This window comes from Triticum urartu, chromosome 4A (assembly GCF_056163025.1).
Source record: "Triticum urartu cultivar PI428250 chromosome 4A, HENAU_Tu73, whole genome shotgun sequence".
Classification (NCBI taxonomy): domain Eukaryota; kingdom Viridiplantae; phylum Streptophyta; class Magnoliopsida; order Poales; family Poaceae; genus Triticum; species Triticum urartu.
In genome coordinates this window covers 220,051,392-220,069,150 of record NC_141876.1, presented here as the reverse complement: position 1 = coordinate 220,069,150, position 17,759 = coordinate 220,051,392, and the positions used below count along the sequence as shown (strand labels likewise).

Genomic DNA, 17,759 nt, shown 5'->3' with positions numbered 1-17,759 from the left:
TGATAGATAGATAAACAAAAACACAAAATAAAACTAAAAAAGGTAAATTACAACAAGATATTTTTGGATTTTAATATATGATAAGGATAGACCCGGGGGCCATAGTTTTCACTAGAGACTTCTTTCTTGAGCATAGCATAAGGTGGGTAAACAAATTACTGTTGGGCAATTGATAGAAAATCGCATAGTTATGACGATATTCAAGGCAATTATCATGTATATAGGCATCACGTCCGAAACAAGTAGACCGGCTCCTTCCTGCATCTACTACTATTACTCCTCACATCGACCGCTATCCAGCATGCATCTAGAGTATTAAGTTCATAAAGAACTAGTAACACCTTAAGCAAGATGACATGATGTAGACAAAGTAAACCCAATTAATATGAATAAACACCATCTTTTTATCCTTAATGGCAATGATACAAATTCATGTCATGTCCCTTTCTGTCACTGGGATTGAGCAAAGCAAGATCGAGACCATCACAAAGCATGTCTCCCATTGCAAGATAAATCAACCTAGTTGGCCAAACCAAACGAATGGATCGGAAAGAAATACAAAACTATAACAATCATGCATAAAAGAGTTCAGAGAAGACTCAGATAATATTCATGAATAATCTGATCATAAACCAACAATTCACCGGATCCCAACAAACACACCATAAAAAAGGATTACATCGAATAGATCTCCAAGAATATCGAGGAGAACATTGTATTTAAGATCAAAGGGAGATACGAAGTCATCTAGCTACTAGCTATGGACCGATAGGTCTGTGGTAAACTACTCACACATCATCGGAATGGCAGCAAGGTTGATATAGAGGCCCTCCATGGTCGACTCCCCCTCCGACAGAGTGTCGAAAAAGGTCTCCAGATGGGATCTCCAAAGAACAAAAACTTGCAGCGGCAGAAAAAGTATTTTGGGTGGCTCCCCGATGTATTGGGAATATTTGGGAATTTATAGAGCTGGAATTAGGTCAATAGGTGCCACGAGGGGCCAACAAGTCTAGGGCGCGCCTGGCAGACTTGACGCTCCCTGGTGACTCTTCAGGTCTTCTCCTGAAGCTTCTAGGGTCCCTTTTGATCTAGAAAAAAATTTCAAAAAATTTCGTAGTGTTTGAACTCCATTTTTCTGAAAAGCCAAAACAAGAAAAAAATACAACAATTGGCACTGGGCCCTAGGATAATTGGGTAGTCCCAAAAATGATATATATATATATATATATATATAACTAGCAAAAGGGCCCATGCGTTGCAACGGGAGAAAAGAAATCCTTATCACCAAAAATAATTTTGCAAAGGAAAATTCACCACACATTCTTCTCCGTGGAGCAATAGTCTTTCTCAAATATGTCTATGTGTTGCTATAGCAAACATGCCCGTGCGTTGCAACGGGCGAACAATAAATAATCAGTAACATGATCAAGCAGAGTGAGTGAACAGAAATACAACAATTGTATCATTCTAGGAACCTTCTCTGTCATCTATAAACATGATCAAGCACTCAACATGCATAAATAGGTTGTCTAATAGAGCGAAGCACAACAAAGGGAATTCAGTTCACAAGACCTTTGAAAGAGAATGTTTAATTTATGAATTTTTCTTGATAAGGAGGAGGATCTAAAGCTTGATATCACATGAAGGTTAAATTCATGTGTGTGACTGCTGCTCTCCAGCTCTCTATATCTCACTTTAAGGGTACGACACCCAAACCAAATATAAACATGTGAAAGTTCAGCCAAACCAAGAAGGAATAGTGTGCAAGGACAAATAAGTTATTGACAACACCTTGCAGTCCAGTGGTGGAATTTAAAGAATTATCTAAACCATTTGAATGAAAAACCGATGTACTAAATAGTTGAGGGCTTGACGGTGCCCACGGGCCATTACACTATGATGGTTGCTAGATAATTGACACAAATGAAACACGACATGTGACAAAATACAGCTAAAACATTGGACCTTCAAACAGAGTAGATAAAATGCACTCATCTATATTTTGGAAAAAAGTTATATGCACCAACTTTATCTAGAGATGGAGAAACTACAGCTAAATGTTAACGAAATGTGATAAGTCCGTAGCACGTACAAGAAAATAACTGCTTTAGTTAATGGCATATGTTGTGCTTTAATGCAGGCCCTAGTCGGGTCTGACTCCACCAATATTTAGTTGTTGCTTTTCCACTTAGTGTGCAAGTAGTAGCAAGGGGTTGTTGTTCACTAAGAAATAGCTTATTGCTCCCCGAAAAAAATAGCTTATTGCTTTCAGATGAGGCCTCTTGAAATCATATTGTCGAAATATCATTAACAATAAAAAATGATGGCATGTGTGATCTCGATAGTGGACTAAATGATCATGTGGACAACTCAAGATTGAGTGTGAATTGATCTGCTTGTCTTAAACAGTAAAGCTACAGGGAATGCAGGTATGTAAGCCTTCTGTATGAGATGGGCAGATTAACCATGTGCATATGTTAACTTAAGTTCCCGCTGGGACTTCTATTGACCTGGAGTTCAAAATACAAATTATTTTAATATTTTCCGAAAATGGCAGGTGTACTGAACAAACCTGTAAATTTGATGTCAGTATAGGTAGGCATTTTAACAAACATGTGATTGGCAGGTGTACTGAACAAACCTGTAACTTTGATGTCAGTTTATTCCCCACATGAAAATGGCCATCAAATAATAAACCATTGTGACCTGATGTTCTAATAAAGAACATTTTCTACGAGATGAAGTGATGAACTCACAGAAGGGAAGAGGGAGATTAGCAATATACAGTATGGAGTAATATGTAAGAGAAACAATACTTGAGCTTACCATGGAGTATGCATATAAGCAGAGGTTGTTTCCACTACGTCGGCCATAGCCGGCAATGGCAATTACAATCTAATTAATCATCAGAGAACACAAAAACTTGATGCCGGTGTTTCAAGCCCAGAGGCAGGGCATGGTAGAACGGAGGAGAACGTCATGCCGCTTCTCTGCACCCTTGTTGCGGAACAGGGAGGAGGAGGCCGAGGAAGCGGCTGACGACACACTTGTGACCATTAGGGGGCTACACACTACACTTGACACTCACCACCAAACCCAGCCGGTCTTGGTGTAGTGGATGACACGACAAGGAGGTAGGGTTGTCAGATTGGAATCAAGGCAGAGTGTGGGGGGATATGTTCCCGTAGATCTAGTAGGCGCCGCCGCGTTGTCATGTCCTAGCGCTGCAGAGTGCGGCCTGGTGATGGCACAATGCCCTCTTCAGAGAAATCCCAGTTGTGATCCAGAGAAATTTGAGGAGAGCTTGCTCCTCCCCAAGATCAACACATATAGCGCTACCCTTCGACGGCGTGTTGCTGGCCTGTACGCACGGAGGAGGAATCGGCATGTGTTCGTGTTTCATCAGACAACAGGGGTCGGTTTCAGATGTTGAGGCCTGGCTGAAGCAACACAGTCGAGCGTGACTTGTGTGTCCGGTGGCGATGGTCGACGCCTGTGGTATTGCGACAAGGCGTGGTGATCAAGGAAGAAAGTGGGGAAGAAGCTATGCGAGTACCATTCGCCACCGGCTACGCTCTAGCGACATTTCGTGGACTCGACCGCGGCGCCGCCGGAACTGAAATTATCTCCTACAAACGATCGGCAATAGAGCAACAGAAGGCGCGCGTGGACGCTGATGATGGTGCCTGTGGTACGGGCGCAGTGGAGGAAAAGGTATCCCGACGACATGGGCCTCGTTGGCTTGGCTTTGGCCGTTGTTGCCGTCGGCCTCGGCGAGGTCATGTACCCAGATGACTTCCTTGGGATCGTCCTCGTCTCATCCGACGGCTTGGTCTGGTGCTTCTCCACAGCTTATTTATGGATAGGCTAGGCAAGGCAAGAGGGGATTCAGAGTTTGACTCCACGTAAGAGAGACCTGGTCAGTATGCATATAGATTATTAGGTAAAGATTCCTACACAGGCATGAGTCAGATGAGAGTCCTGATGGTTTATGTCTAGCTCTTGGAACGAGGAGTCTTGCGTTCGAAGTCCAGCAACCCATGAGCGCATCATGGAAGGAGACATGTATTGCGGGTTGATTTTAAAAAATGTCAGGGTTTTTTTGACAAAAAGTACGCGACGGTGAACCCGACAAAGTCAATCCGTGTTTTATTCTTAGGGAAATATTACATATTTTTGCATAATAAACATCCAAGATTGATACTATAATAGCATGGAACAATCAAAAAGTATAGATACGTTGGAGACGTATCGAGCCTCGTATGAGTTCTTCATCCCTGTAGATACCCAGGATCATAGAAAGCGAGCCACGGAGAGGCTAAGGGCAAGGAGACCATGACGTGTTATTCTAAACACCAGTGACTGAAAGGTTTAGTATGGCAACACCGATCCTATCTCTGGGGATTCAAGAGGTGTTGTCATTAAACGCCCAAAACTCTTATCTGATTATTGCAATCTTAATTATTGGGCAACCCCATGAGACGGATGGGGCCTTCAATTGACGGATGGGGCCTTCAATTGGACAATTGGCTCCTGATGTAGGACGTGTGTCGGTCAAGTATTTTGGATACATCCCCCACTTTGGTTCGTAACAAGCACATCTCAATGGGTGACTTCCGTCGCACAAATTAAGATCATATTTGATCTTAACACAAATATATGGTTGTAAGCATTAAGACCTCATACACATACCTATTTTTATTATAAGTGTTCTCCTTCAATTGTTTGATTTTGATCCGACCAAAAGATGGATTTTTTCTTTAACAAAAGCTTGCTTAAGACCTTGGCTTCAAGGGGGCCTTCCTCCCATGGATTCGGTAACTAAGGGTCGCCTCTGGGGAAAAAGGCGAGAATCTTTTCTGCCCCATTTCCGGATCACCAAAGGAAGGAATTAATGGGAGATTCAAAGTTTCTTTCGAAACTTCGAATCTAAACCAATCAATACAGCGGAGATGATTATCTTTCGGGTATTATAGCACACAACTTTAGCAATGATAATAGTGGCACAGAATGGAACGACATAAAAGGATAACTACAAATGAAAAGAGTTAAAAAAAACTCAGACAACTAGCAATAGAGCGCACTACAAACTTGAAGACAATAAGATCAGAGATATCTATCGAGTCACATAGCACTAAAGATGAACTATTGAGAGTATTGTAATAGAGTAAGTGAACCAGTGGTGCTTGATGGCGACAGATGATTTGATGGACCAGTTCACTCTTTTGCAAAAGAGCTACGTGTGGTTGAAGAGACTTGTGATTGAACACGGGAGCAAACCTCTCTCGTCCTATTCTAACCTGAAGTTGATCACTTCAGTCGATTTCACTCCGTGTAGATGTTTATCAGTGATCTCTGATCTTTTGACGGGGTTCTTCATGAACCACAATTACGAACCACAATTACTCTTGGTTGCTGACGACTTTGCTTGGTGAATTCTTCTTGATACGTTGAGACTATTTCTCTCTGTGTACACTTACAAATGAGTCAGTCTCTAGTTTCCGACAACAATCTCCAAAACAAAAATAGGGCAAAACAAGTATCAATCCGCATTCACTTCATTTGTACTACAAACGGGGACCACGAAAAGATATGTACGTACCATGGTACAGTGTCAGGGCTATCTCTCAATTACTCCATGATTACGAATTCGAGCTACAAATCCATGGGGAAAGGGGATCGAGAGGAGAGGAGGGGAACACACACACACGCTATCCTTCTAGTCTCTAGCCGTCCGGCCGCCTGCCCTCTACCAGATGAGACGCTCCACTTATATCGTTACAAGGCCAAGGGCCCATTCTGGGCCTGCAAGCCGATACGGGAGTTGCAGCTTGCGCTTGGGCCTTGGACTGGGCTTGAGATTGGAACGGTTCTCTGCTTCGCGCTTGTCCCGTGGCTTGTCGTTGACAATCCCCCCTGGTTGAGATACGGCTTGCCCCCAAGCCGCTGCACGAGGGAATCTTTGTTTGAGTTCGTCCAGGTCTTCCCATACAGCACCATCAACCAAATCACCAGACCACTGTATCAATGCTTGCAGCACCTTCTTGCCTCCTCGGGTAATCACACGTTGCTGGAGAACTTTCTCAGGAACTTGCAAGGCATCATCAGGAGAAGGGAGTCGCGCCAGAACTTGATTCTCAGGCTTGAGAAATCGACGAAGGAGAGAAACATGGAAAACGGGATGTACCTTGCTTGAGTCAGGGAGATCCAATTTATAGGCTACCTCGCCCACCTTCTCCAGTATGGAATATGGTCCAAAGAACTTATAAGCCAGCTTGTGATTGGCGCGGGGTGCAACTGATGACTGAAGGTAGGGTTGAAGCTTGAGAAAGACTCGATCACCGACCTCGAACGACCTCTCTGTTCTATGCTTGTCAGCCTGCACTTTCATCCTTTGTTGAGCCCGCAGCAGTTGTTGTTTAACTGATTCAAGAACCACCTATCGCTGGTCAAGCCAAAGGGCCAGGTCAGGAGAAGCCACTGTACAATCAGGTGCAAAACCAAAGTGGCGTGGTTGATGCCCATATATGATCTCAAATGGAGTTTTTGATGTTGCTGAGTGCCAGTTCGTGTTATACCAGTATTCACACAATGGCAACCATTTGGCCCATCTGGAAGGGTGACCGCTGACAAAACAACGCAAATAGCACTCCACCTGCTGATTCACTCGCTCGGTTTGTCCATCAGACTGGGGTGGTGAGCTGTGCTCATGCGTAATTGTGTTCCTTGTGTGCGCTGAAATAATTCCTTCCATAACAGACTAGTGAAGATACGATCACGGTCAGAAACGATTGACAGGGGCGTACCATGCAATTTGTAGACAGAATTCAGAAAGGCTTCTGCCACAATGGGCGCTGTAAATGGATGTTGTAGTGGAATGAAGTGGCCATATTTTGACAGCTTGTCGATGACCACCAATATACAATTGAAACGACCAGAAGATGGAATCCCTTCTATGAAGTCCATAGTGACCATTTCCCATGGCAAATCTGGAATTGGTAATGGTTGCAGAAGACCAGGATAAGGAACCCTTTCCGTTTTAGCTTGCTGACAGACGGTGCAATGTTGCACGTAATTTTTGACAAGCAATTTCATGCGAGCCCAACGAAAAGAGTTGGCGAATGCGCCGATATGTAACCGGAAACCCTGAATGTCCACCTAAGGGAGAGTCATGGAAAGCTTGAATGATCTTAGTGTGCAACGCAGCATCTGCACCCACCCAGAGGCAACCATCAGTACTTAATAATCCGTTTTTCAGAGAGAATTTACTGTCAGGCGAAGGAGCGGCAGCCAGTTTCTACAGGAGCTTCTCGGAGAACTGATCACCACTATAGCTAGCAGCAATATCAGTAAACCAAGTTGGTTGAACAGTAGATATCTCTTGTAGTTCCATCGAATCATGAGGACGGCGGGAAAGAGCATCGGCTGCGCTGTTTTTAGTCCCCTTCTTGTACTGAATGTGGTAACGAAGGCCCATTAATTTTGTGAGAGCTTTCTGCTGCCAGTCGGTGTGCAGACGTTGATCTGACAGGCTAGTCAAACTTCGTTGATCAGTTTGGATGATGAACTCATTCATCGACAAGTACTGACGCCAATGTTCCACCGCAAGCAGTATTGCCAAGAATTCTTTTTCATACACGGATAATGATCGGTTGCGTGGATCCAGAGCCTTACTGACATAGGCTATCGGGTGACCGTCCTGCATTAGAACAGCACCTACTCCCACGTCATAGGCATCAGTTGCAATAACAAAAGTTTTGTTGAAGTTTGGAAGAGCCAACACTGGGGCAGATGCAAGAGCTTGTTTTAGAGATTGAAATGCTCGTTCCTCAATATCAGACCAGCAAAAGATCACTCCCTTCTTAAGCAGAGCAGTCAAAGAGCGACAGGTAATTCCATAGTTACGAATGAACTTCCTGTAATAACCTGCCAAACCTAGGAATCCACGGACCTCCTTGACATTGGAAGGAGTAGGCCAAGTTTGTATGGCGGAAATCTTTTCTGGGTCAGTGGAAACCCCTGCCTCACTTATGATATGCCCCAAGTAACCCACCTGACGTTGCACGAAAGCACACTTTGACAGCTTAACACGCCACTGATGTTCAGAGAGCATTTTTAGCACCAGACGAAGGTGACTCAAATGATCTTCGAACGAGGAGCTGAACACAAGTATATCATCGAAGAAGACCACTACGTATTTGCGATTGCCAGGCTCCAGAATGTGGTTCATCCCAAACTGAAAGGTGTTGGGCCCGCCAGTCAAACCATACGAGAGAACTGTGAACTCATAGTGCCCCAGATGAGTTTGGAACACTGTCTTGTACTCCTCACCAGGAGCTAGGCGAATCTGATGGTAACCAGAACGGAGATCAAGTTTAGTAAACCAACTGGCACCCGCAAGTTCATCTAAAAGTTCATCAATAACAGGTATTGGAAATTTGCCCTTCTGTGTCATTGCATTTAGGTGGTGATAATCAATCACATGGCGCCAGGAAGCATCTTTCTTCTTGACCATAAGAAGTGGAGATGAAAAGGGGCTGTTACTCAGACGGATAACACCACTAGCAAGCATCTCCTTGATTTGCTTCTCGAGCTCTGTTTTTAGTAATGGTGGCAACCTGTAGGGTCTCATTAACACTGGAGTAGCACCCGGCAACAGAGGAATTGTGTGATCATATGGACGTCTGGGAGGCAGGCCAGTAGGTGGCTCGAACACATGCTTGTACTCATCAAGGATCAGTTGCACTTCAATAGGTATGGGCAAATTAGGAGTTGACAATAGGGAGCAGATTTCTACCACTGTGATTTCAGGCAACGCTGAGGCAGCACCCAACAGTGTTATTTCTGACCCTTGGTAAACAAATGATAGCCAGTGCTGTTCCCAGTCCACCAACATAGGGCTATGAGCAGAGAGCCAGTCCATACCCACAATGCCATCATAACTTCCCAGAGGAAAAATCTTAAAGGAACTTGTAAATTTATGGCCAGCACAAGACCATACACCTTCAGAAAGTTGAGAATCACAGGGCACAATGTCTCCATTAGCAATCTTCACTAGTACCTTAGGTATTGGAGTTAGCCCTTGTAACTTTCCAGCTAAGGAAGCATGCAGGAAGGAGTGTGAACTGCCAGAATCCACCAGAAAAACTAGATTTAAACCTTGTAATTGCACCTTCAACTGCATTGTTTTGGTGGACTGAATAGTGGATTCCGGCATATGTTCGGACGTTTCCAGTCCATCGGCATATGTTCGGACGTTTCCAGTGCGCATTGGACACTCCAGTACAAGCAAAGAGCCCACTACATCCCAAAAGACCGGCCTGAAGAGAATGTGGCACTCTCCCTTATAAGGAGCTCCTAGTCTCCTCCCATATCCGAGGTGGGACTAAAGTCACTAGCACTGCCCAAGGTCAGGTTCCTGACACCCCACCCCCTAGGGAAGCCGCCCTTAGGGTGGCGTGGGGCTCAGCTCTGATACTAGATTGTCAGGGCTATCTCTCAATTACTCCATGATTACGAATTCGAGCTATAAATCCATGGGGAAAGGGGATCGAGAGGAGAGGAGGAAACACACACACACGCTATCCTTCCGATCTCTAGCCGTCCGGCCGCCTACCCTCTACCAGATGAGACGCTCCACTTATATCATTACAAGGCCAAGGGCCCATTCTGGACCTGCAAGCCGATACGGGAGTTGCGGCTTGCGCTTGGGCCTTGGACTGGGCTTGAGATTGGAACGGTTCTATGCTTCGCGCTTGTCCCGTGCCTTGTCGTTGACATACAGTCGGCATGGTAATCCTGCACCATGGCCCATCGTGACATAGCCAAACTGCCGTCGCCGGCCCTAACGGGGTCTCACAAGGGGAGCTGCTACGGGTACATACATGCCGCTTTCCCTGATTTTCTAAGCCACCGTACATCATCATTAATTGCTTTCCCTGATTTTCTAAGCCAGCTTATATCATCATTAATTGCTCCTGACTCAGATCTAGAGAAGCAGCTGGACGTCCAGTATACAAAGAACACCTGGACGCCAGAGCCAAAACGCCACTATAGTGTTTTCTTTTCTCGTGCACTGATGCTGAAGCCTTGGAGGTTTTTGCACTGCATACAGAAGCAACTAGCTGGCAGCCCTAGTCACACTTGTTGCCTCAATTAAATACAGCTGCCCGCGTAGCGAATTCACCAAGTATCAATCCGAATATAAGACGTTTTAGATCACTACTTTGATCTAAAACGTCTGATTATGTTTCTACCATTTGAAATTTCATAAAGTGCTAGGGGGTATTCCTACATACTCGTAGAAGAGACCTCATCTCTGTTGCATAGTGCATATACACACAACAGAAAATAATATACATGAGCAGAAGAATTGTTACAACGTATCTCATGGCGCACTGCCAGCAGCTTTGTTACAAAAGGACTGCAGTATGAAACCACCGCATGCAATCATCAAAGACCTCTGAAAGCTTTTGCTGACAACAATCTCCTGTTAGTCTGAAAATTTTGAGCAGGTGGAGCCATTCCTGGGATATCTGGGATGTTCTTGTTATGCGGGTTGACAATCTGGTAGGACAAACATGGTGAAATCTTCCGACTCAAATCCAATTTATGCACAGGAAAAAACAGTAGATGCTATGGAAAGTCTCAGTGGGCAATTTTTTTAACAGAAAATGACTTGAAGGATGGCAAAAATAAATATCTTTCACAGTTCGGTTTATAAGGATTAGAAAAACAGAGCAACAAGATATAACAGCAACAAAAAAAATAGTAGCATCAATGTTCACCATCACTATGTGTGCTCAAAAGTTCCAATGAACCTTGTTTCGCTCCCTAATGTAGTAGAGTGATGCCAAGCCATTATCATTACTATATTAACAAATACTCCCTCCGCCCCAAATTACTTGTCACAGAAATGGATGTATCTAGAACTACAAATACATCTAGATACATACATTTCAGCGACAAGTATTTCCGGACGGAGGTAGTAGTTGAATGCAAAAACTCTCCCGTGGTCTAGTGTAGACAGCTCCAAGGTGAGTTGTCACCGACCCGGGTTGAAGGACTCATCTTCATAAGAATAAAACAGGGGACTTCTTTCCCCTATGTTCTCATTCTTTACAAATACTCCCTCTGTGAACTAATATAGGACGTTTTGTGTCAAGTCTCTAAAACGTCTTATATTAGTTTACAGAGGGAGTACTTGAATGCATGTGCATTTGGTCATGAGCTGGCAATCTTTCATGTCCTCTGGATACAATAGACAAACAGAAATAGCAGAAATTTTACCTTAACAACGATAATTGCAATAACGCCAAAAACTATCAGAGCAAGCAACCCCATGATGCATTTGTCTGTTGCTACCTGCGACAAGGAGAGTTTCCAAATATCAGGTACAGGTGCCACTTCACAAGCACGAATGGGCACACAGAGAGAGGTGGGACAAACCTGCCGGCCAATCTCTTTCACAAGCTGGCTAGCTTTCTTCAACGAAAAGTGAACCGAATCGAGCTCATTGCCAATTCTCTTCATTTGTTCCGTCTGCAAAAGTATAGGATAATATGTGCTGTCAGAATTATTATCATGTTTCTGGACAAAAACAAAAACAAAAATCAATATCATGTGCATGCATGCTAGAAATTTATCTGAGGAAAACAAGAAAAGTTATGGATACTGGAATGCAGTGAGAGATATGAATCAGTCAATCACAACCTAAATGCAATGTAGGGTAGTATTACATCATAGTGAATTTGGGGGGACGGGGCAACTTTAAGAGTAGATAAGATAAGGTTTTGGAATATCTAGGATGTCTGATGCACATCTATATTGTTCTTGTGCAGTGGCACAAGATGTTGAAGCATTCAATACCACCAAGGGAGTTAAATTATATGCTGAATCTTCGTAACATCTCTAGATAATTGACATAAGGTAGCCCTTACAATGAAATATAAGACTTGAATAAAACAGTCAGCTAATAGCAGCACAACATTATGTCTACCTAATTCGAGAATTCTGATGTCCACTGGGTGTGTTTGCGCTACAATCAAACTTTGTATATTTCACTCCAAAAAAGCTGTGCTTTCTCATATAAATCATGGATGGGTACCATGCAATAACAAATACATTTATGTTTACCTCTGATTCTTTTAATAAAAACATACAAGCTCTTTCTAGTGGAGAACAGATTTTTAAAATCTGCTTTAATACAGAAGTACTGAATAGGTATGAAAAAACAATTTTTCTATGCAACTACTAAACACACATTTACGCCACAAGAAACGCGCATGGAAGGGGGAAAATTTGCTGTTTAAACTCCAGAAAATCTTGCCTGCTGTGTTAATGTTGTAGCAGTTTGAGATCCAACTTCGACAGTTTGCGCAACAACCTAGACAAGAAAAAACTTTAAAATTGCCATAAAGAAAATCGTTCAAGAGTATATATAGTTTAGAAAGCAACCATTTTTGAACGTGCAATAGCTTCGTCTGTTTGATCCATTTGGTTTCTTCCAGAATCAATGAGTTGTTGATTCGTCATAGCTGCATAGCCAGGTCCTTCCATAAGAACCAACATAAATATATGGCTTGGAAACTGACACTTCTTTTTATATATGATGAAAATAATATGAAATGGTAAAATCTTGTGATAATCATTTTGGTCTTGGGAAAATATTCTACTTCAAGCATTATCTTTGTTTCACTATAATACCGAATCTGGAGCCAATTAAGATAACGGTCTAGATTACCATTCTCATGCAAAAAAGCTTATTTTTTTTCACTGGAGACATGAACCAAATTAAGATAAAATTGGCTTATAAAATGGAGCACAACAGATAAATGATACCTTATCGACATTCCGTGTGGTTATATTCAGCAGAAATTATGAGAAACTCCAATAAACCATGAGTTCACGATGTCACACATCCATACTCCCATATATCACATCAACTCATCAACAAAGAACATAGCCTATACCAATATAAAGTCAGAACTACTGTAGTTATACTGGCAAAAGTCAGGAAATCAACTAATCCCATTGTAACTTATTTATACTTTGGAATGTTACTGGTATCATTGCAGAGAAAACTCATCAGTAAGGCATATGATAATCATAGACTTAGCGATATTATTCGCAAGAGACTAAACACAGCTTAAAAGGCCTCAGTTAATTTAACCTGATGCCATTTGAATATTGTCATCTGCGGCAGGCTCACTACTTGTACCACCCATATCAAAGAGTTCAACCCGCTTGTTGTTACCAAGGCTACTTTGGTATCTGCAAGAGATCTTTAGTTAGTTAGCATTATCTTTGAAATTCCAGATGTTACTGTTAAGGAGCATTAGTATTAGGTCTAGGAGTCCTATTAGGCTATGTTTCCCTTCCTTGTACCCCAAGTCTTGTGTAATATATATATGCCCCTTGGGCCTCGCAATGCAATCAAGTTGCATCCATAACAGTTACAACGAAGGAATTCAATAAATAATACTAATACTCCTTAAGATTACGTGGAGCATATCAGCAACTTATTGCACAAAACAAAATGTATACTTACGTCTTCCTCAAGGTGACATAGGAGTTCAACTCTTTGATCTGTATAGTGAATAAGAACTGATTACAGAAGGGTGCAAATGGCATACAACAAAGAGCCTACTGAAATGATGTACTGACCATATACTGTTTTCTGTCATTTAGCTGCTTGTTGACTTCAGGAGGGTTCTTTGACTCCTCGACTTTCAGAATACGATCAAACTCTTTGATCAAGCTGCAAAGACAAATATGAACTTTACGCATTACATAGAGCATGGCACATCCATGATTGTATCCAGCAAAGGGAAAATTGTCATCAAATGACACAAATCAGATAGTATTGCACCACACAGCCAGTTAACTGCCAAAGTTTCAAGCTAAGAATAAAAGAACTGAAGGATGAATATATGAGAAATTAACACCAGTGTAAGACTGTCAAGATGAAAGTAAAAAAGAAAGACTTTACAGTAGCAGATTTAAGACTGAAGAATGCTGTCAGCCTGGCATACCGCTTGCACTCCTTCATTTTCCCTGTAAGATCCTCCAATTGTTTAGCTTGCCTATTAGAATCTTTAATCTTGTCCATCTTTTGGAACCCATTTCTGCACATACAGAAAAGGGCACGTGAATAAACGACTTAACTAGGCAGGTAAATTAATTTGAGTATTTCAGTAAAATCAATAAAGCTTTAGAACATGAGTTTGATAATTTACATAGGTGTTTGTATTCCACTATTGAGGAGACTCAGATTAACCTCAAGAGAGCTTGTACATTGCTACATTTAGTTATTGAAATAAGATAAGCACACTGGTAGTTGCAGCATGTCATTCAGAATTCAAGCTAGAAAGGAAGAATTCCCGATTATGGATTTGCTGGAACCAAACTTAGCTAGAATTAGGACTTTGTGAATGCAAAAATCAAGATAACCCTGCCCCGTCCACATTTACTGAAATTGTGCTTTTAGGTTTCAATGGCCAATACTATATTGTAACATTGACACCAAAAAACAAAGGCTTGAGAGGTACTCAGGTTGCCCAAAGTTCAAACATCCGATGCACATGCGTTGGACCATTATATATCAAAATTTGCATGTGAAAAATGGTATTTATCTCTATTCATTTTAATCATCAAGATAATATAAGAACGGTGAATTGAATCATTGCTTCATTGATAATGAGCAACTCTGTGATGAATATCTGAATTAAGTATTTCCGACTTCTGACATGTGATCAAGGTAACCACACCTGTCTGAATTGTTCCAGCAAGCTGTAAGTAGTTCACAATGAAGTTATCGATAGTAAAAAGTGACAAGCAAGGAGACTATGCTGAAGTCACCAGTACAGAACTTCAGGTTTCTGCTCAAATACCTTATCTATTACTCCCTCCGTTCCATAATAAGTGCCGTGGTTTTAGTTAGAACTAAAACCACAACAGTTATTATGGAGCGGAGGGAGTATGTTTCTCCCGTACTGATGATCTCTACAGTAAGTCTAAATTATGACAGCAGCTGTAAATTTCACATGAACGACTCCCAGACAGGTTGACAGTTCAATGAGCTAGACAATTGTGCAGTGAGCCATCAAATCCTATACTAAATTACATCCATCATTCCATCACAAAACTCCCCACACTAACTTATTTCTCTCCTTTGCTATACCAGTATAACACATGAGCGAGTAACTGTAAGCAGTGACAACCAAAGCAGGTAAAGAGGTCACAATTGCACCAGCATTCAGAGCTCCAGTTCCACTACCGAAACACATCTTTCCCTTAACGCATAAGCGGATAGCACCGCTCCGAGGTAGCAAGTATTCCCTCCGTTCCTAAATATAAGATTTCTTAGAGATTTCAAAATAGACTACATACGGAGCAAAATGAGTGAATCTACACTCTAACATACGTCTATATACATCTGTATATTGTCCGTATTTTTATATTTAGAAACGGAGGGAGTATTGGGGGGTAACTGAAACATTAAACTCTTCCTTTTTGGCGAGAAAGAAAACTGAGACAGTAACTCGAGGGTGAGGTATACAGGGGGACTCACTGGAGTGCGCGGAAGATGTCCTGGATCTCTCCATCCATCTGCTGGAGCTCCGGGGTCATGGGCACGTCGCTCGCCATGGGTGCCTTCACCCGCCTCCACGCTTCCTCCTCTATCGGCGCAAACCCTACCTGCGGGGGGTGGGGGGAGGACGACGACGAGAAGGGGGAAAGAAAGAGGCAGTTTTTTTGATCTAAAAGAGAGAGAGACTGAGAGAGGCAGTTGTCGTGAGTTGGTGCCTAGGGCTCGGCTCCGGCAAATCCTATTTAGCGCTGCAGGCGCCGGTTTCTTCTATTTCTGCAAACCGGCGCCTGCAGGCTCCTTAGCTGGGCTCGGCCTATTTAGCGTTTCCTTTTGTCTGTTTTAAAGTGCAAAAATGGCGCCAGCCAAAGAATCAAACTCTAGACCTCTTAGTTCTCAGCGTAACGACCTAACCACTAGAACCATCGTGAACTTATGGATTGAAACTGCTTCCGTCCTTTTTGTTCTTTGCTAGTAGTTCGCATCTCTTTTTCTTTTTTCTATTTTTCTGTCTTTTTTCCTTTTCTATTTATTTCTTTTTCTGAAATGCGCGATTGTAAATCCATGAACTTTTTCTTCATAATCAACGAACGTTTTTTCAACAATCCATGAACTTTTCTCCAAATTGATGAACTTATTTTTCAAATTTGATAAACTTTTCTCAAATTTAATGAACATTTAAAATTCGTTGAACTTTTTATGAAAATCAATGAACTTTTTTCGATTTTCGATGAATTTTTTTCAAATTTCATGAACTTTATCTTAAATTCGATGAACTTTTTTCAAATTTGATGAACTCTTTTCAAAATCAATGAACTTTTATCAAAATCGATGAACTCTTTCTCAAATTTGGTGAAGTTTTCTCAAATTCAATGAACTTTTTTTAAAAAATTCAATGAAATTTTTTCAAATTCATGAACTTTTTCCATTTTTGTGAAGTTTTCTTTTCAATTCATTGTTTATGTGAATGCTTTTTAATATTTATGTTTTCTTTAGTCAAATAATCCATGGTTTATGTGAATGCTCTGTTTTCCTTACGTAATCAATGAACTAAACATGGTGTAGTGGTTAACTCATGTGGGGGACTACTGGGCGTCGGTATTTCGAGTCCCACGTCTCCTCGAATTTATTTGCATTCTCCTTTTGCTTTGTAGCACGTTGCTGGGCTCCGCGTACCGCAATGGCCTGTTAGCTGGGTTTACAATACTAGTTCTAGTGGACCCGTTGCATCAAATGGCCTAAAGATCTGTTGAATTTATGTATAAACTGAAGAAAAAAATATAGTTTAGTTGGATTAGTTATGGGTAAGCACATATGATACAAATTTAAACCCTCTTAAGAAAAAAGAATAAATCATCTTTGTTGTCTATAATAAAATGTATAATAACATTACCCGTTACGTCACACAAAAGAGTTATTTGAAAATAAATGCTTGACAATTTGACAATAATAAGGATCCTTTTAATATTGAAAATTGAAAGAAACATAGCCTCAAACTATGTAATAGAGTTTTCAAAATGCAGGCATTCTCTTTATACAATTTTGCTATGTTAGATGGGACTTAGGAATCCAAGTCATGCTTTGTCCTATACGTTGTTGGTAAACTCTCCCCTCCCACTCCTCTGGATCCATAGAATTTTGCCTTCACAACCCTTTATATATGTCAGATGCACTGTAATTCCTACATTTTTGAAAGGAGCTAAACAAACAATGCCTTGCACGACATTTTTCTTTTGCTCCGTGATGAAGCCACTTTCTATAGCCATCTCTTCTTTTTTGAAGGGAACGGGAAAAAAATATCCCACGCCATGTTTATGACATGTTGTTCTATAATACTCCCTTCGTTCGAAAATAAATGTCTCAACTTTATACTAAGCTTGAGACACTTATTTTAGAACGGTGGGAGTAGAAGTGCAAACATGAAATGGGAAATCAATTGAGGACCTGTTGCGCCGAATGGCGCAGAGTCCCATTTGAAACCATGTGCACGTAAAAAATATTTGCATTTTTCAGTAACTTTATATTTGACCAAGCGCAGAAACCATGTCAAATCCGAACTGCTGGTAAAATTAGGTTTTAGCAACCACTTATGGTACTCCTGCATTCCCTTATACAATGTCACTATGAAAAATACATTTTGCATCTATACAAGGCCATTAACAGAAATCAA

At 41.6% G+C, this 17,759-nt stretch overlaps 2 protein-coding genes across 2 annotated transcripts; both read right to left on the bottom strand.

Moving 5' to 3' along the window:
• Nucleotides 1-5,770: 5,770 nt before the first annotated feature.
• On the bottom strand, nt 5,771-6,966 carry LOC147975426 (uncharacterized). The gene is made up of 2 exons (XM_087520419.1): nt 6,807-6,966; nt 5,771-6,423 (listed from the first exon to the last, which is right to left on the bottom strand). The coding sequence occupies exons 1-2, from the start codon at nt 6,964-6,966 to the stop codon at nt 5,771-5,773; spliced, it is 813 nt and encodes a 270-aa protein (XP_087376545.1).
• Nucleotides 6,967-10,151: 3,185 nt separating this feature from the next.
• LOC125551608 (putative plant SNARE 13) lies at nt 10,152-15,789 on the bottom strand. The gene is made up of 10 exons (XM_048714874.2): nt 15,572-15,789; nt 14,034-14,126; nt 13,666-13,759; nt 13,550-13,587; nt 13,172-13,272; nt 12,457-12,536; nt 12,329-12,385; nt 11,449-11,541; nt 11,290-11,364; nt 10,152-10,566 (listed from the first exon to the last, which is right to left on the bottom strand). The coding sequence occupies exons 1-10, from the start codon at nt 15,646-15,648 to the stop codon at nt 10,453-10,455; spliced, it is 822 nt and encodes a 273-aa protein (XP_048570831.1). The 5' UTR covers nt 15,649-15,789; the 3' UTR covers nt 10,152-10,452.
• Between the last annotated feature and the right edge of the window lie 1,970 nt (nt 15,790-17,759).